At 41.8% G+C, this 21,030-nt stretch overlaps 1 protein-coding gene across 9 annotated transcripts in view; it reads left to right on the forward strand.

Annotated features, from left to right (window-relative positions):
* CCSER1 (coiled-coil serine rich protein 1) overlaps positions 1-21,030 on the forward strand; it is a 1,112,896-nt gene that overhangs the window by 265,127 nt on the left and 826,739 nt on the right. For all 9 annotated transcript variants that reach the window (XR_005292660.2, XM_043512606.1, XM_038400041.2 and 6 more), the window contains exon 5: positions 19,847-19,967. Coding sequence is in view for 8 of the 9 variants with exons in the window: in XM_043512606.1 (XP_043368541.1) it covers positions 19,847-19,967 (121 nt within the window). In the remaining variant the exon portion in view is untranslated. The remainder of the gene's footprint in view (positions 1-19,846; positions 19,968-21,030) is intronic.

Raw genomic sequence — 21,030 nt, forward strand, 5'->3', positions numbered from 1 at the left:
GACCTCCTGAGGTCTCTTCCAACCCTATGCTTCTATGAAGAGTAGCTCAGGAGGGGCAGAAAATTGTGAGTTAATTACACATTTCTTTTGCCATTTAGTGAACATTGTTTGAGGAAGCATGTTAGTACCCTAGAAGAACATAAGAATGGCCATACTGGGTCAGACCAAAGGTCCATCAAGCCCAGTATCCTGTCCTCTGAAAGTGGCCAATGGCAGGTGCCCCAAAGCGAATGAACAGACAGGTTATCATCAAGTGATCCATGCTCTGTCACCCAGTTCCAATTTCTGGCAAACAGAGGCTAGGGACACCATTCCTGCCCATCCTGGCTAATAGGTGGGACTAGAGTGTGGCCTGGCTTGAAAACCAAGTCACCAGGACGCCAGACCACTGAAGTCCTGAGAAATAGCTGAAGCAGAGTCATGGATATGGCATGTCACACTATGAGGGGAAACTCCAGGACAGTGAGTTGGGAAGATGATTAAAAGTCAGTGGTTGCCAAGGGTTCCCACATGCTAGTATCTGTGGTCACTGTATGTTTTTCCTTTTACTTACAACAGGAAATATTTCTGATAAATTATGGGAAATACTGCAGGGAGTGGCTTCTCCTGTTTTTTTTTAAGTTACTTTTATTGTGGTGTTATGATTATTGCCATGGCAAATTCTAAAGGAATGTGGCCTGCTTGCAGATCGAACACCACCGGCATTGATCTCTGGACTAGGTTCTTGTGGTCTGTCTGGATACTCAGTTTACATCCATCAGTGGCAATCTTATGGAGCCACCTAAGTTTTTGATGCCCACGTTCTCACCAGCCATGGTACACATGCTTTGGAATTTGTTGGTCTTCTAGTCTAATAGTCTGTCCATATCAAGAAAGGTGCCAAAACAGAACCAGTGTTGATGGAGGCAATTGGGCTTAGCTTTGAATATCTTCGTTTTTGATATTGTCCTGCCACTTGATATGGAACAGCTGATGAAGATAAGAACAGAAAATGTCAGTCTAGTTTCACTTCCATACTATATAGTTGGTATAACTGTGCCTCTATAGATCTGCAGCTTTGTGGCAAGCTTAATGTCACAACATCCCCAAAGAAGCCTCTGAAATGCCCAAAACATGGCCACAGCTGCAGCTTTACAAGTGTCCATATCTTTGAGCATCATCTATCACTGTTTATGATGCTACCAAAATATTTGACACTTGCCAGCTGTTCAATGTCCCATACAGAGAGGTAAATATTAGGCTAGTGGTAATCTGGAGCTGCTTGATGGCAATGGCTAGGGACTTAGTTTATCTATATTAATACCCAGATAAATGAGCTCTGCTTCTTGCCTGACCAAATCCGCCATCAGTTGCCCTGATTTAGTGTCACTGGAGTATTTGAGCTTTCAAAGCATGATGGTGTTCCGCTCAACACCGCCAACAGTTGCCTCCCGAAATTTATCCATCAACCAATCAATTGCCAAACTCCTGTGGAGACAGGAAACCATGCCGTGTATCTTCCATCAACTTGACCACAGCTCTCTATTCCATTATAAAGCTCTTCTGTCAATGGCACTGTCTTCCCAGGGATGCTGAAGGTGTTATTTTGATGTCAAGTTAGCAATAAAGCCAAGATCCCACCCACCTGATCACATTCCTGTTCTTAGTTACCGTGATAGGATTATCTTAAAGGCAGTGATGTCTAAATGACTAAACAAGCACAGTATATTATACATATTTCTCAGACTTTTCTAATATATTTATACATTTTCTCAGTGGAAGGTGAATTTAGCTGATTACCATCTTTAGCCTCTTTGTGAATAAATGAATTTTTTTATTTGGACCGTATCTTGAGCCTGACCTGAAGTCCTACGTGCAATGAGGGAGGTTCTGTTATTTGCTAATGGATAAATCGCATCATAGAATTATGACACGTACTGCAATTTGGCACAATTAGACATGATAGTTGAGGCTCAGATCAGTAGTCTAATGTAGTAACCTTTCACTCATTTCTAAATATGTTTTTTAGTAATGTCCAGGTCACAAAACAAGTCACAAATAACAGTGTCAGAAACATTTAATGGTGACATCTTCCTGCATGGTAATTGGTTGATGAAAGCTAGCAAGGGTGTTTCTCCCTCACCAACCCCCCAGTTATTGTCAGTTGAAAAGCATGAGTACTGCACTCCTTCAGAACCAAACCACTAATCATAATATCTTACAGTAATGAATATTATTTAAAGATGATGTCTTGATAGTTTAATGCTAAGTTTTGTGTACTATGTGCCCAAATATGAAATGGAAAAAATGAATAGCTTTCTGTTGTTGCATGACACATAGCTACACTTACACTTTTTACTGGACCAGCATAATGGTTTTTGCAGAGATTTTTCTGTGATTGTGAAAACTGCTTGTGCAAATGTCTTGGCACTCACATTTCACCTGAACGAGATGGTTTTCACACTCGAGATATTTTTCCTTAGACTAAGGGGGCCATATTCCACTGTTATATCTGTGTGCATCCCAACTAATTCCATTGAAATCAGCAGTGAGCGCACAATGGCGTAACAGAGTAGAACTCTGTCCACACTTTACAAGGATAGTCTGTGAATTGGCCCAATAATTTAAAAGAGAAAAATAGGTTTTAAAACAACATTAATTGCCATGAGGGACTCTCACAGATGCTTCTTAGAATTTGGACTAAAATTATAAAAGCCAACAAATGTATAGCACCCTGGGAAGGGGTGCAGACGTACACAGCACCAGGGCACATGCCATAGGCATTCAAAATATCTCCAGGAGTGCTTGAGTGGAAATATCTCTAGGCGTGCTTGGGCGTGCACCTACTACCCCCTTTTAAAGGGTGCTGCATGGACTGCCTTCGCTTCCAGCTTTGAAACAGCTAAACTCCTGACAGCATTAACACATCCCTCTGCACTTGACACTCAGGTAGCACCAGAATTTTGACTATTCTGTGGACAGGTGATCCAGTGGAGAAAATGGCTGCCTGGTTCTCACCTGCTCCTATGCCTAGCACCTATTGTGCAGCTTCATGTGAGCAGCCAGAATCACATCTAAACCATTGAGTACATGATTGTTTATGTAAGTAGCACAAATTATGGCATGGTTAATCAGTTCAAAGGCAATTTAACATGTGAATGTTTGAAACTGGGCCTCTTTTCCAGGACAACTTTGAAACGGAGATGTTTCATGTATACAGCCTTATTTTAGGCTCTGTAGTGTAAGACATAGCCTATGCTGGCATAGCCCCCTAGTGTAGATTAAGGGCATGTCTACACTTTTAAAAGCAGAAAAAGTCTCTTTTTTGCACAAAAACCATGGAAGCTTTTACACTTGCCAATTACTTTTTGCAGTGAAACTCAGAAGTTTCACTGCAAAAAAGAAAACCATCTCCACAAGAGGTGTACAGCTCTTACCGGTGATGCTTTTGTGCTGATGTGCAAGTGAAGACGTTCTTCTTGTTTACACAGCTTTTAGCCTCCTGAGGATATCCCACAGTGCCTAGGTGGCCACTCTAGCCAGCAGCTCTGCTGCTCTGTTGCCAGGTAAACAGATATCCACCCCTCCCCTTGTAAAGCCCCAGGAACTTTAAAATTCCCCTTCCTGTTTTCTTGGCAAGTGCTTACATATCATCGGACCGGGTGACAATGGTTGCTCCACGGAGCAAACGATCCCCTGCTTGGAGCAGTGCTGGACTACTGGAGCTTATCAGTGTTTGGGGAGAGGAGGCTGTGCAGGGACCCAGGATCACCCTCCACTCCTTCCCACAAGACCCATCGTCAAACTGGAGGGAGCTGCACTGTGGGATAGCTGTCCTAGAGTGCTGCTCTCATTGGCGATAGAAGTGCTGCTAATGTAAACACTCTCTATTGCCTGAGGAATTGAGTACACAAACCAGCGCTTTACTTTCACCGGTGAAACTTACAGCGCTAAAACTCTGCAAGTGTAGACATACCCATAGTGTTCACTGACAGAAGAAGTTTTGCTGTCAGTGTAGGAACACCACCTCCGCCAACGATGTTAGCTATGCCTTCAGAAGCACTCTTCTCTCGATGTAGCTATGTCAGTAGGGGTGTGGTTTTTCATACCCCTGACTGACACGGATATCTTGGTGTATGTTTTGAGTATAGACCAGGCCTAAGTTAACAAACTCATCCAGTTAATTAGTTGAGACAAACTTAACACCATACATAAAGTCTTGAAATTTGAAGGACGGTCCTGTTTTTCATGTGCCTGTCCCATATCCATAAAGATCTCTTACTATATCTATGAATCTTGATATTTTGAATTGGAGGTTAGTATTTCTCTGTTCTGGTGACTTATTGCCATGTGATGCATCATCACAATATGCTGGCTTTTTTTTGTGGAAGCAAGGCTAACAAAGTAGAGTATTAAATACTTAAGCAGAAATTTAATTTGATATCCAACCTGGCTATGAAGACATGTAACAAACGTAGTATAAATATTGATTTACTTATTTAAATTGTGGCTTGTAAGCAATAGTTACATACAAAATTTGGGGATTAGTTCATAGTTTATTTTGTAATAGGTTTAATTTTAAAAAGATACACATTCAGAAATGAATACAAAAAGCTTGCTATATTATTTAAGTGCTAGCAAATTAATTTACCCTAAAATGAAGCACATGTAGTGAGTGCTTGATAGATATTTATTATTGTAAAATGTTTTAGAAAGATTTACAACAAACATTTGTTGTGATCTTTCTATGAGACTAAAGCTGAAAACGTAAAAAAAAAAAACAAAAAACCTAAAAACTCCAATGACCCTGTTGAAATGTCACCCAGTGGTCTTGTGGTTAGGAGGCTAGCTTGGGACTCAGTAGGTCTTGGGTTCAGTTCAGGGTAGTACCAAAGATTTCTTTTGGGATCATTGGTACGTCACTAGGACACAGAGATGGTTTCCTTGTTCTACATTTGTACAGAGCTTAGCACAACTGGTGGCTGGTTCATGACAGAAGCCTTGTCTACACTTATGATGGTTTGTAGAGTACAGGCAATACGCGTGTAGAACCGTGCATCAATGAAAGCAGGCTACATTCACACTTGTCATTGTGATGTGTAGCCACATGCAGCAATGAAAGCCCCTCACAGCGGGGAGGCAGCAAGACGCGAGGCTGCTAAAATTAGCCGTGTAGATGTGGGAGGCCCTGCTTGGGCATGTAGAGAGCCACGTGTATGTTAGGATTCAGGCATGTAGGGCACTCTACTTTAGTTGCCTAAGCTGTGCCTCACTGTCTACACTATTACTTATACCCATGCTGGCTGGGTGTGCAGTGTCTGTACTCTCCACGCTGATGTAAGTGTAGATGTAACTTGAGGTTCCTAGTGCTATGGTAATACAAATAATAACAGCATCTTGCTGTTCCTCAGTTCCCGCTCTGTACAAATGGGGATAAAAGTACTTCTGTATCTTAGAGGGGTGTTGTGAGGCACCCAGACATTACATTAATGGAATGGGGCCATAGAATTACCATAGATTAAATTAGGGTTGCCACCCATCCAGTTTTTACCAGGACAGTCTGGTTTTGGCTTCTATGTCCGGGTGCCATTTAGGGTTGCCAGATGCCTAGTTTTCGTGGAACTGGCAACCCTAAATGGCACCCAAACCAAAAATGAGGTTACTGCGAGGCAGGGGCAGGCCACCAGGTCATTAATCTGCCCCATCTCCTTCTCAGTCAGGGCTGTCTCCTACCTGCAGGCAGGCTCCTTGAGATGATCCAGTGAGAGATGGGGGGAGGGAGGCAGAGGAGCGAGGGATGGGGCTGGGCCTTTGGGGGAAGAGAGGGGGCTGGGCCTGGGGAAAGAGATGGGGCAGGGGGCGGGGTCTCAGGGGTCTGGTTACCAACAATTAGGAAGTTGGCAACCCTAAATGAAGTAAACTGGGTCATCATTTTACATCTTCATGAATTCAGGGACAGGACTAGTGGGTGGACACAAAAAATGTTCCACCTCAGTGTCTTTGGGACAAATTCTGTGTTCAAATGTTGTGCAGTAACTTGCATTTAAATCAGTGGGAATACAGCATGCACGTGCGGCTAGACTTTGACTTCTTACATATATGCAGAACACAGTTTTATTTTCTACACTGAATGGTAATTTGTCAATTCATATGTAAACTGTTTGAACTACTTAAAATTGTTATAGTACCGCAGAACAAATACTACAGATGAGAAAGTTCAAGTCTGAGGAGCAGTCTCAAGTATGAATAGATATACTTAAAGTACATTGTCGGCGTCATTAAAGAGTTACAGCTGGAAAACACAATTTGTACTTAATTTTTAAATACCATTTCTTCAAATACCAGTGTGAGATTCCCATTTATTTGGCCTTCTAAATTTATAACATTTCCTGATACGGTTATCATATTGAAAGAGTAGCAACATAAAAGGGCTAGAAAAACATCTAAGAATAAAATAGATCCTCAGATGGTGAAACTTGTCATAGCTCCACTGACTTCAGTGAACTATGATCTCGGAGTTTTATACTGCTGCCCATTACTGAAGTACAATCTGGCCCAACATGTTGTTGAAATGTGTTCTGTCAGCACTTCTGGTGTATTAAGCAACACAAAGTTGAAGAACCAATGCTTTTTTCTTTAAATGACACTCTGTATTATGCTAATATGTTCCAACTGTGTTTTCTTCTCTTACAAAGTATTGTAACGACATGTTGTTAAACGTTCTGGTTGGGGTTGAGCGGGAAGAAGTGAAGTATGTTTAAAACATTGTTAAAAGTAATGTTATACTAAGAAGAAAAACTTGTTTTACTACCACCTTTTCAACTTAATTTTATATTCACTTTAATTTCACTTCATGTACATATGGTGCAGACTTTAGGAACCTGGATTCAGTTATGCTTTCCAGCAAATGGATTGCCACTAGCCACTGTGTTATTGGATAGGCTGTTGGACATCCATGAATTCCAAGGGTGGCAGAAATTTTACAGAACTGCTAGCATGTCATAAAAATGCCATCTTTTCTGATTAATGCAGAGTTGCATAATCTTCTCACTTGGGCTCCAATCTAGATAACACAAAGGAGATACAAGTGCAGCCTTTATGACTACTACGAAAAAGGTGGAAAACACATGAAGCTGATAGGATGTAATTCATTTGCTAGTAATGGACCTCTAATTGTAGCTATTACAATTTTTCTGATTGTGACTACTCTGTGTTTAAGACTTGGCCCTGCGGTTTTATTGCAGAATTATTACAACTAACCCTTTGGGCACTATGGGCATATAGTTCCATTCTCCTAGGCATTCATTTGGCTGATATTTTGAAATGTAGCAGTGATCTGAGGGATAAGAGGGGCTCGAGTAAGCATAGAACTAGTAATGGTATGGATATATATTTATTTCCTTTTTTTCCCAAGGCCTAAATCAAATCTAGTCTCTAGCAGCAGGGAATGTACAGCATATTCTTTACGTACATAAGTAGGCTGGTGAAATGTGTATTTATCCCCAAGTGTGGTGACCTTTCACACAGTTTTAAGCATGAGCTCCCAGGGCTTTAAGGCTTAATGATACAGAGTACAACAGAAAGATTTTATTGTGTGTCCAGGGCTGAGAAGGAGACTGTTGAATTGAAATTGTACTTGGATTTTGCCAAAGTGCTTAGGTTAAGTGGCATCTCTGCATTTATGAAAAAAAAATAGATCTGGCCACTCAGGAATCTAAGGAATGGGTGAAGAGGATCAGTTGTTTGTAGTCACAAAATAGGATCGAGATTTGAAAAATCAAAACGGAATTATAAAGGGGAGTGCAAGCTTTGTAAAATTGACTTTTAAATCAAAGTGATCCGGCACCTAAAAAATGCTGAGCACATTGAAAAGGCATACCTTGATGTTTTGGTGCCCTTTCCGGACCTCATGCTCCCTGAAGTGGCACTCAAACCTTTCTCTTGTATACCACAATGCAGTGGTGCGCATGTAACTCAGAGAATTTTAAAATAATTTTAACAAGTTCACTAGCATAAGAATACACAGACATTGTTCTTCAAAATGCAGATCAGAACTGAAGATTTTCTGAGATTTCTAATTTTTTTTCTAACTCCCCTCCCCCCCCCCCCCCCCGCCCCGCACTTTGGGGAGGACTGCAAGGTCAGGTGTCAAAATATTGCTGTAAAGGTCTTGGGTTTGGTTTTTTTTCTTTCGTGTCTCAATCTGAAACCAGAATTAGAGAATTTGGGAGAGAGTTTGTTCTGACAAGGACTTCCAGCCCCATTGTGCAAGAGATCTAGAGAAGGACCAACATTCTGAGTGTCTATACCAGGTGTGGCCAAACCGTGGTTTGAAAGCCGTATGCAACTCTTTTACAGTTAAAGTGAGGCTTGTGGATCCCTCCGGCCCCATTCTCCACCTACCAGGCTGGCGCGGAGGGGAGCTTGGGACCCTGGCTTTGCAGTGGGATAGTGGGATAGGGGCTTCTGCGCAATAGGGTTGGGGGTCTCGAGTCTTCAGCCCCACAGAGTGCACCTGCTAGTGCTCTGGGATTCAGCAAGAGCAAGGCTGATGACCCAAGCCCCAGCAGGTACCTCCTGTGGTGCTGAAGCCCCAAGCCCTGGTAGGTGTGCCCTGTCTCTCGAACTTCTGAAGATTGTCATATGTGACTCAGAGGGTCAGTATCTTTGGCCACCCCTGGTCTATACAAATGAAAATCCAAAACTTTTGAGGTTCACCATGTTATTTAAGACTGTTATTTAACATTTTAGTTATAGAGTTGAGGTTTTCTTTGGTGAAAAGAACTAACAAGAGACAGATTATATTAGCATAGCTTTTCTTTTAATTAATGAAATGTTAATCAACAAAGTGCTTCATTGGATAAATTAACCACAGTTCTTATCAGGGTTGCCAGAATTAAAAGACGCTTGGGATCACAAGCTCATCTCTTATGAAATTACTCTAATACCAACAGCTCCTGGTCAGGTGGCCAGGGTTGCTTCTTTTAAATGCTCCCCCCAACACTTTTCATTTCTACTCCTCAATAATTGAATAATTCAAGTGAAAAAAAATGCAGTAGCTCCCGATCTGTATTTTAGAAACAATGATCCTGTGTATCATATATCCTATTGGTAGTAGAAACGGTAGCAATTATTCATACAATTCCTTCTGACTATACTAATAACAAAGTGGCAGAGTCCCTATTGGTCTTTCTTCAAGCACGCACTAACGTGGTATAAATTTAAGGGCTATCATTCATATTATTTTGCTATTTATAACTTCTCTCTTGGTGCATGCAACCTCAACTCTTCTTTCTCAAGCATCTGCATGACAATAGAGTTTTTATTATATGATTGCAGTGTGTTTCTCAATTGTAAAATAACAACAATCAAATGTTAGAGACACATCTTTTTGTCTCTATACCAATTTAACCCCTTTCCCATATGCCTCAGGAAAATGTCTTTCTCCTGTAACCCTAAGTGACCATACAAGTGGGGAGGACCAGGATGGATCTTTATCCTGTGCACCTTGAAAAAAGGGCAGGAGCCCTGCCAGGTGCTGCTACTGATCTGCAGCAATATATTTCCTTGCATTTACTTTTCATCAGACAGCTAAATGGAGTACTTGCACGTGTGCAACAAACCTTTCCTTCACCGTACACTTGGAGATTAGTGTCCATGTGTTCTGTACTGGATCGTTAAACATTTTTAAAATAAAGAATCACCTTCGTCAGAGAGGAAGGATAACGCTTCCAAATTATTTTGGAATAAAAGAAAGCTTAGCCCATTAAAATTCCTTCATGCTTCCATTCCTCACGTCATAAAAAGAAATGCATTAAGAAGGGAACCAAAATGGCTTTGAAACTGCGTTCCCCACATTTCAGACCAACCTTCCACATGGTAGGTGTAATCAAAGTAAATGTGAAGGGTAGTGTGATGTAGGGTTACCATCTTTCAGGTTCCCCAAAAGAGGACACTACTGGGAGGGTGCGGGGGAATGGTGGATATAGACAGTTGAGGGGTTTTTTGATGGGTGTTGGGGGATGTGTGTATATTTCAAGGGGTACCTGGGGGTGCTGAGGGGTACCCATGGCCTCACACTCGAGGTGAGGGACAGTGTCACTCCCTGTCATGGTGGCAGGCCCAAGACGCAGAGCCAGTTTTCCGTCAGCTCTTCCCTGCCTTGCCCCCTTCTCAGAGCTGGGAGCTTGGGCCTGAGTCGGCAGGATCCAGCAGCTGTGGCTGCTGGAAAGGGACCAGTTGGGACATGGAGCCAGCTCCTTTCTGAGCTGCAGTATCTGCTCTGCAAAAATCCCAGATATTTCCTCTTATTTGAAAAATTGACCTGGAGAGAGGGTGGAGGATCAAAAAAAGAGAAAATATATGGGGAAACTCGGACATATGGTAACCCTAGCGTGATGTCTCTGCATCTTGTTCTCATGCTATTCAGCATTTATTAGGTTTGCAGGTTTCTTTTACTGGTAACTATATAGAGAATTTTGGCCAGGCAAGCATATATTGTCCCCACAGAGACTATAAAAGAGTGGAATTTAATAAGAGGCAAAGAGATGGGGTGAAGCTTTATGTGGAAGGAAAGTGGTGAGCATCACAGAAAGTATACATGTATAAATGGACTGATCACTTTAATGAGTAGCAAAAATCTCTCATTCTCAGTGGTATTTGTTAAGCTCTGAACATTAGTCTGAGTTGCTGCATTGAATAATCAGTGGTTAGTAGCCTGGGGTGTTTCAGCTCTTACCTATCTTTAATTATATATACATTTAATAGGCTCAAATATTAAGGCCCTTACCTGAGTCTTATCATGACTAGGGGAAAAAAATTAGGGAAGAGGCTGTATCATCAATACTTGTATTGTGGTCCCATTGTGCTAGCCAGTGTAATCACAAACACTCTTTGCTGCATTCTGTAATAAACAGGCACGTAGGATTTTCCAGGCTGGATTCAAACACTGTTCCCTATACTTCCATGGCCTGTCTTTGGAATGGCCCATGCATGATGTTTCAGGGGAAAGTTATCAAACAATATAGTACACCTAGCCTGTTGTGTGGATACTGCGGTTGAAGGATTCTTTCCTGACCTCTCGGAAATCAGTGTATGTCCCAAACTATGATACTTGATTATTCATAGCTTAGCATGCGTCATGTGCAATGCTTTTAATTATCCAGCTCTTTTAAATCCCGCACCTCTTATTTGGCTCTGATGCGCAACATCTCTTAGTTCAGCTACACATTGTTTGAAAATTTTCCTTTATGTCTTCTAAATATGTAGTACTTGCTATTAGTTTCATCAGACCTTCTGGTTTCTTGCATCAAGAAAGCATATTTTTTTGTTGAGCAATGCTAACCTGATTCTGCCTCTTTTCAAGTATTAAAAACGGTTTATAATGAATCTAGCATTTGTGAACGGTAGTCCTCTTTTTATCCTCAGACTAGCTAGATCATATTTGGCAGTATAAGCTTGCCTAGTACTGTCCCACAGATATGGTTTAGTGTTTCCTTGGAGGACCCATCTCTGGTAGTGAGAGTGTATTTCACTCTCTATGACCAGTTAATGATGATTCAGTTATCCCTGCTATGATGCTAATTAGTACCCTTTGTGGTGGTTTTTGTTTTGTTGGATACCTTTCTACTGGGAGCTGGACTGAGGCCACTAACTCCTTTCACACAGGTTATTGAACAGCTGTCAGATGTTAATGACTCCTGGCCATTTGCATTATTAAATAGGGGAATTAAAACTTCTGTATTAATAAAGTTAATGACCTGAATTAAGAGAAACTTGAGACATTAGTAATTCTCATTGTTCTTGAAAAGAAAAGACAATATCTTCCTCTGGTAATACATTATCTTCTGGGTGTACATAAACCAACAAGGATTGACCTGAGCCAAGCATAACTAGTAGTAAATATCTGAGCTACTTGTTAAACATCAAGGGCAAGGTCTACACATAAAATGCTTCAGTGAAGTGGCATAGTTAATCTACCTCTGTGAAAGGTGTTAGCTATGTCAACAGAAGTCTTCCTGTCAACATAGCACTGTCTACATCAGCTATCACAATGACCATTGGGGTGTGTGGATTTTTCATGTAGTTATACTGATGTAAAATTATAGTGGTGACCTGGCCCAAGATTTGAAAGGAAATTTCAGGTGTTACAACAAAACTTCATTACTTTATTACAGCACAAGTTGAAGAATGTTAGAAGAGATGTACATTACATGAAATGACTGTATTTTCCTGTTTCAGTAATCTGTGGACATATATTCATATAAGTACATAAATATTTCTCAGGGGATATGTGTATACTGCAATTAAAATCCTGTGGCTGGCCCATGCCAGCTGACCTGGACTTATGGGTCTCGGGCTAAGGGGCTGCATAATTGCAGTGTAGATATTTGAGCTTGGGCTGGAGCACAGGCTCTAAGACCCTGTGAGGTATGAGGGTCCCAGAGCTCGGGCTGCAGCCCAAGTTGCAACATCTACATCATAGTTAAGCAGCCCCTTCACCTGAGCCCCTTAGCCCAAGTCAGCTGGTATGGGTCAGTCGCAAGAGTCTAATTGCAGTGTAGACATACCCTAAATGACCATAAATAGTATCCTGGCTCTTCTCATTATTTTCTTAATTTTGCAGTCATTATGGGTTTGTTTACAAGAGCTGTCCTTGTACTATGAAAAAAAGGAGACAACATTTTTAGAAAGTATTGTCTCATTTGTATGTGACTTACAAGATATTTTGCCAGAAGTTTTTCAATTTCTAATGCATTTCTGTGGTAGTAAATATTACTGTTGCTGACAGCAAAAGAAATTGTTATGTAGAGTATAAAATTAGTTGTTTATATACTTTAACTCTGATTTTGTGCTCGGTTGTTGTAATGAATGGGTTTTAAGGACACACAAATCCTGGAGGTTTGCAAAAGCACATGTGCTAATGAGACATCTAGTGCCAACCCAACCATAAAGTTTGCATGTCCTTCACATATTTTGTTACCACTTTCCTGGCGTTTAGCAGGCAATTAAAAGAGCAATTTTTTTCTATCCTACAAATTGAGCAAAACTGGATCTCAGATTTCATACTAAATATTTCTGTTTAGAGGGCCAGGGCCAGCTCTTGTGAAACAAGTTAGTGATTAGTATAGTAACACAAAACATGTGGTATTGAAAGAAATCACCACATATGGCAGAAGTAGTGCTACTCTGTATATTTCTCCCAATGGGCCAGAGTCTGATACCGATATATGTTGAGTAGAACCTTACTTCTCAATTTGTGGAGCTAGGTGCTACTCAACGTGAGTAAGAAAATCAGAATCAGGCCCTATATTTGTACTGTTTGCATGAGGTATACTCTTAGTTAGGCAAAAAGAAAAGGCGTACTTGTGGCACCTTAGAGACTAACAAATTTATTAGAGCATAAGCTTTCGTGAAATTTGTTAGTCTCTAAGGTGCCACAAGTACTCCTTTTCTTTTTGCGAATACAGACTAACACGGCTGCTACTCTGAAACCTGTGATTATCTTAGTTAGGCAATGAGCCAAAACTATAGATGAGCTTGGAAATTCAGACACTACATTTCAGTGTTGTTTTTCAACCGTGTAAATATCTGAATTTATTACTGCCTTGCTTATTTGTTGATAATAAGTGAAGTGAAATATATTAAATCTAATCATCTACTTTTGACGATGGGTACATTTCTTATTCATGGATGGAAGGAAGCCCCATCTTGTTACGCAATGTGGTGTGGTACAAATGGGAATCAGTATTTGAATTGAAAATATGTAAGTATTTTGCAAATTTCTCTCTATACCAAATCCAACAAGAACAATATTAACATAACCAGGAAAAAAATATCATTAGTAAGGGCTAGTGAACCATAACGCACAGAGGGGAATAAACATTAAAGCACATGCACATAAATAATTTGATAGAACTGTTTCCCAGCTTAAAAAATAGCATATCCTAAATCTACACCATCAAATGCAGTAATACATGCAGAAACAAAACTCAGTATGACAATAGAACGAAATAAAGCAATTGCTTAAACAAATAATTTAATAATAGAGTGAGAGGGCCATTTATGCTGTGGTGTTCTGGCTAAATTTCAACTCAGGTAAATATTTTTGTTTACCTAAATTTTCCCTGCAGTTTCAGTTGGAAATGGCTTAACTTGTGTAACATCCCAGTGTGCTGCAGAGATTTTGTTTCATCCCAGAAGGGGCTATAGTTAACTGGCAGCTAAATCCCTATATGTATACAAATCCCTAGAGGTTTGTAAGTGTTTTGGGATCCTTCAGGATAAAAGGTACTATTTAAAATTATGACACCGATGATTATTAATAAAGTGCATGCCAGCAGTACATATAAGGAAAAAAAACGTTGTTAGCGGAAAACAAGAAGTGGAAAATGTGAAAGCAAAATGTCCTCCTTTAAAAGTACATAATCTTTCGCCATTAGTCTTATATGAAAGCTGATAGCCTGCAGCAGGGGTGGCGAGTTGTATGGGCCCATGGTGCCCAGGCTCCAGGAATATTCAGGGCTGGGGGCCCTGCTCCACCAATGTTAGGAGCTGGGTCTCTCCCCCGGCCCCCTGGAGTGGCCTGCAGACCCTGCCTGCCCCCCCCCACATGCCTCACCGGGGTCCAGGAGCATCCCTCCAAGTCCCGGAGCGTCCCTGCCCGAATGAAAGTGGCGCAGCTCTCCCTCGTCTGCCGGTGCCAACTGCTGCTGCTGCCTAAGGCTACAGCACAAGAGCAGAGCCGGCGCCAAGCTGAGGCAGTTGGCTGCTGCTGCTGAATCTCAGGAGGGGGAGAGGAAGGAGGCACACATATGCTTGGCAGCCCTCCCCTCCCTCTCCACCCACCAGGAGGAGACCCTGAGGTGGCTTCCTCCCGGCAGGAGATAACTGGAGTGGACCTCACTCGCCTGACCAGCTGCTGGGGCTTCGGTGAGTGTTTGACCCTGTGATCCGCCCCCCACTTCTGCCCTGCCCTGCCACCACTCCTGCCTAACACTGGGCAAGGGGCAGCCCATCCCCCACCCCCAGTGAGGCTATGGTGAGGGGCAGCAGGGGAGGAAGGAAGCCACATATGATGGCAGTCCCCTCCCCGTAAGTGCCGCACCCCCTCAGAGCCTGCATCCCCACCCCTTTCCCACACACCCCCTCCAGCCCCCAAACTCCCTCCCAGAGCCTGCATCCCCAGCCCAGAGCCTTCACCCAAACTCCATCCCAGAGCCTGCACCCCCTTTCCACACACCCTCTCCTGCCCCCAAACTCCCTCCCAGAGCCTGCACCCCTCACCCCCTCCTTCACCCCTGCCCCAGCCCAGAGCCTGCACCCAGCACCCGAACTCCATCCCAGAGCCCAATGTCTCAAACATCCTACACCCCTGCCCCAGCCCAGGTCCTGTACCTCAGACCTCCTCCCCCGACCCAAACTCCCTCACAGATCTTTAGGCAGATTGGAACTCTGGGCCTTCTGGGCACCACCAAAATTTCTTCAAATCTGACACCCCTGGCCTGCAGTCAGGCATATTCTTATTTCTGTAATGAAATTTATGAACAGATAATAAGAGGAGAGGATATGAATATTGCTTCTTCCCTTGCTGCCACCTTTTCATGACATTTTAGTTAATTACCCTGTACCATAATGAGGTACTGCTGGGTGTGCAGAGATTCAAGATAGCAAGGTAGTGATGTAGTTGCTTTGAGAAGCGATGCCAACGTTGCACCTCTGTGAGAAGCTGGAAGGAGAAGAAACAGTTGATCAAATGTCCCAAACTCAGAATAAATTCTGATCAAGCAAATAAACCTCTGCAGGATTAAGAAGGCTTCACCTTCACCTTTAAACATATGTGTAAAGAACATATGTATTCTACCACAGTAAACCACTTGCCTACTAAACAAAAGTAGTCAGATTTCAGGAGTTGGTCCACTCATATGAAGTTCTTCTGGAAAAGATTATTTGAATAAGAATACACTAATTGATCAAAATGATCAGGCAGAATATCCACTGCAGGTTCTTTAAATAGGGATCAGATAGCTCTGGATGTTCACTCTGAAAGTTGCAAGATGACAGTATAAAACTATAGCTGTTTGAAGGGGCACCTAGTCTACTGTTATAAAATAAAAATAAAGGATAGTTGCATGGTCCCGAATTGTCCTATTTTTGCATGTGTATTGGAGAGGGCATTTGGCAGTGCACACATACAATATTTGCCTCTTTGTTTATGTGTATGTAGCGACAGTTTATTTCCCAGATATAAAATAAAGTATATAGAGAAGCATATACTTGTCCAACTTGTCTTTGGAGTCAGCCTTCTTTTGTTGGTCAATATATAGGACAGTGATTAGGTTATAGACATCACTTTTAAGGAAGAGATGAAAGTGACATTTTAGAAACTAGTTCTGTTTATATTTCCAGTGGTTTGGACAAACTCAAGAAGGGACACAAATATTTTATTATATATGGATAAAAAATCCTGGAAGATGTCAAGTGTATTCAAAGATAGTCACCTGAATTCCACGTATGCATTAATGTACAGCTTCTCTTCCTGTCAACATCTCATGGATTTCTTCCCATGCTTGGGCCATCTGTACTGTTCATCTTAATCACTCAGGAAAGTCATGAGCCCTGCTGCATGCCTGCACAAGACCGTAAATATCCCCCTTATTCCTCTGTGATTTACCCACATCTCCAGATCATCTGCATAGGGGAGAGATGCTATTCCTCTTCCTGCACAGGTGAGACTCTGTGCCATGCGCTCCTGTCCCATCCCATCATGTAGCATCCGGCAGAGCTGAGCCTTGGTGGAGGCGGTAGTCATCTGTGGCCGGAAAGGGGCTGATGCAGCATACTTCCATCATGGAATAAGGTATCTGAATTGTTATTCTCAGAATCACAGTTCAGTCCCTGTCCTGCTCCTGGGCTAACACAGTTATTCACTATCTACTGTCCCTTAATTGGACTGGATTTTGAGGTTACAATCTAGCCACTACAGCTGGCGAAGATTATAAAAGGCAGAGAATGAGAGAACAAGATGTTTCACTCATGACATCACAAAGGGATGGATGCTCATGGGCTGGAGACCCTGGGGATAAGCCAGCCCTGGTTAAAGGATGAGCCACACCTGGGTTGCATCAAGTGATCCGCATGTAAAAAAAAATGCAGGAAGTTGCAGTAAAGTGGGGAAGACAAGGAGATTGCAGCTGTGGCTGTAGATACTGCAGGGAGCAAGAAGGCTTCTGCAGGTCCTGAATCAGCAGAGAAAAAGCTGAAGAAGCAGGAGAGAGTGGGAGAAGGCTCTTCAGGCAGGGAGGCCTCGGGGAGACCCTGTCTGAGCAGGGAAGAGACTTGTGACGGCCAGCTGGGCCAAAGACTGCTTGAGCTTGTGCTTTGTTAATCGGCAGACAGACAATGAACTGGCCTTAAAGCCTAGAGGACCAGAGGACTCAATAAAGTAGATTCCAAGAAAGAGCTTGTTTGAGCTACATGTGGACAATCAGTTCTTAAAGGGCTCTGAAGAGGGGGAAAACAGAGTTGGAATGCCGTAGAATGACCTTTGGCCACTTGGTGATGCTCAGGTGGAGGCCAGCCCATGTTTAATTGCAAATGTGTTCATTAAAATGAAGAATTTATTCTATTGGGAACACACTCTCACAATACGTTATAATTCTTTTTAATATTGACTATTATGTGTTACTCGATTAAATACATGCTGAATTTCACAACAGTCTTGGATTTTGCATGAGGGTATTGTAAAGCAAGAGTGGACAGCTGATGTTGAATAACAATATAGAAAATAATCTGTGGGAACCCCTAGATGATGAGAATGTCAGAACAAAGAGAGAATCCTTGATAAAAAGGTAGCAAAATGTCAGAGAACTTTTCACAGACAATAAAATATTGGCATATCTCACCAATAGAATCATAAATATTTTCTCAGTGGCCTGTTTCCATGCAAATTGGTCACAAGAGTTTTGCTCCATTACTCCTGTGAAGCTCGGCAATGAAGATAAATTAGGTAGCCCACGAGGATGTACTGGAGGGCCTGATTCAAAACCTGCTGCATTCAATGGAAAGACTTAATGGGTGCTGGATCAAGCCCATATATACCAATTAGTTTCAGGTTCTAAGCCTGCCATAAACCTTTCTTTTAAACCAGTGGTTCCCAAACTTGTTCCGCCGCTCGAGCAGGAAAAGCCCAGTTTGTTTACTTGCCGCATCAGCAGGTTCTGCCGATCGCGGTTTCCAGTGGCCGCGATTCGCTGCTCTAGGCCAATGGGAGCTGCAGGAAGCGGCAGCCAGTACGTCCCTTGGCCCATGCCGCTTCCAGCAGTTCCCACTGGCCTGAAGCAGCGAACTGCGGCCACTGGGAGCCATGATCGGCTGAACCTGCGGATGCGGCAGGTAAACAAACCGGCCCGGCAGGGGCTTTCCCTGCACAAGCGACGGAACAAGTTTGGGAACTACTGCTTTAAATGCTACCCCATCCCTGACTTAAAGTAGATCTTGTTGCATCAGTGTCTCTATGCTGGGTGGGGTTCATGAAAATAACCGTTATACTGAGATGCTGTGAAATCAGTTAGGCAATGTAGTTTTGGGGTGCCCTAAATCCACGGTAATAACTGAAAATTCTCCAGATCGTGGTGCATGCTGTAACATAGAACTATTCATTTGTGCTGGTGAGGCAGCCCACTGAGGTCGAGTGTAGATGAAGTTTTGCTCTAGCTCTCCTTACATAGAATGAAAGGATCGGAAGTAAGCAAGTGGTTGCATAGGCTGGAAGGGAGGCGGGCAGGGGAAGGAGGAGACAAGACCTCAGTGTTAAGTGCCCCAGTTCAGTGTTCTCAAATGCCATGACTCTTCACAAACATATGCACTCATGAAAAGCCTCTCTTTCCTTGGTTTGAATTCTTGGTACAATTGTAAGATTCTTGACCCTTTTAGTGATTGTTGTCAGTCATCCTTGATCCTACAGCCTGAATACATTAATAATTTCTTTTTATAGACAACACTGAAAGTAACTCATTGCTTAAAAAATGGGCCACCTCGTTCTGTGTTTTCTTGCTCATGCATGATATATTTCACAATTATGTAACCATTCTATAAGAAGCTGCTACACTTTGTACAATACACCAGATTTTACTTCCACCTTTTTTTCAGCTCATAAATGTAGACCTTGGCTGTAAAGGAAGTCTATATCTTCCGCAATGCGTAGCAGTGTGTGGTGACCGCTTTAGTACTAAATTACCGGTGACTCTCACGTATTAGATCTGATAATTTTTGAAACAATTATAGTTTAGTATTTTAGGAAGAGGCCATTTATTGTAGAGACTTCTTTTGTTGGAAGTCATTGGCAAGATCCTCAGATCAGGTAAATTGGCATGCTTCCCATTTTAAATACAGTCAGGGTGGCCTCATCCTGCACTGGAATATTTGAGCAATCCCTATTAAGAGACAATTGACAAACAGCATGGTCCAGTAGGTCAGGCCGATTACTTGAGCAAGACTGGTAATTCTGGTCTATTCTGGGCTTTGTAATCGCCTTGCTGTATTCTGGGCTTTGTAATCGCCTTGGCAAGTCACTTGAGCTCCTTTTCCCCCCCCCCTCACCATTTGTTTGTCTGCTTAGACTGTTGGGTCTTCAGGGCAGGACCGGGCCTATCCTGTTTTATGATACGTTTGAACATTTCCTGTCACCATCAGGCTGTGGTAGGCACTACCATAATATAGGTATTATTATGAAAATTATGGCAATCAGAGTTTGATAAATTATTTGGGTTTTTTTTCATCATACTGTGAAAGTCTTGACAAATATATATATAATTTTAAATTGACATTGAGTGTGCTTTGTAATACTCAAAATATTTTATCTTCACAGTTTGCCGGGAAGATTCATATCAGTCCATAGTCTCCTGTGCTGCCGTAGTACTTACACCTATAGAACCACCTGGGGAAGCAAAGAAAAAAGAAGAGCCAAAAATGCCTGAAGTGGCCAAACGGTGAGTGAATTGTTAAAATATTCATTTCCGTTGCAATTTAAGCAGCAAAACCAAATTGTGCCCTCAGATACGCATGAGCAATTCCTTTCCACTTCACGAAGATTTATGATTATATAGCTGAGGACAGAAATTGGCCTGAGGCTGGGTAGGTTTCTTTTGCTTAACAGTAAACACTTTCCTGTGGTTGTGGTAATCAGGTGGCTCTTCAGTGTGAGGTAGGCAATGGATATTCATATCCCAGGAAATAGATTTTTAAAGAGTTTCATTATCGTTCTTTAATTCTATATAAATCTTAATACTTGCATAATCTTTCTGTTCAGTAATTGAGAGTATAAAGACCATTCATTCCTAAAAGCTTTGTTCTACTTCTATATTTCAGTATTGTTCAGTGACAGTTTTACTGCTTTGATATAAGGTATGATGGCAACTTCAGGAGTGTAGTAGTGGGCTTCCAAGTAAATCATATTAAATTAAACACACTGTAGTTTGATATCTTGCACCACTGCTTTGGATGAGAATCATAACCAGAGCATGGGTAGTAGCATTTATCTTGCAATACCAGGCAGGATGGTTGTTCCTTAACAATTAAGTCCTTGGAGAATGGAAAAGACACATTTTTCATGAAAAGAAGAAAACGCTTTGTGCAGTGACTAAGCATTGCAGTTAAAATTGTAAGCCATACATTTTAAAATGCATCAGGTAATTTTAAAGATAATTTAGGATTCTATAATATCAACCATCATTACTCAAGGATAGATCTTTGGGCTGCATTAAAGACCTTATCTTCAGTTCAGCTGGCAGTAAGGAAAGTTAATTTTGGATATTATCAGAAATTCTATTTCCACAAAACCTTAGTCTGAACACTAGCAAACTTTGAAAGGTTAAGAAGCTAGAAATCAGTTCCTCAACCTAGATTCAAATGTGGTAAGTCAGGATCAAACTTAGAAATATCTGCACTCTTTCTATTTTATTGCAAGTAGTAACGGATCTGATTCAGGACACCAGATCTGAAGTCTGTCCATCCCCATTCCTTCTAACCTACGTAGACAGTTTGAATTCAGAT

This window comes from Dermochelys coriacea, chromosome 4 (assembly GCF_009764565.3).
Source record: "Dermochelys coriacea isolate rDerCor1 chromosome 4, rDerCor1.pri.v4, whole genome shotgun sequence".
Lineage (NCBI taxonomy): Eukaryota > Metazoa > Chordata > Testudines > Dermochelyidae > Dermochelys > Dermochelys coriacea.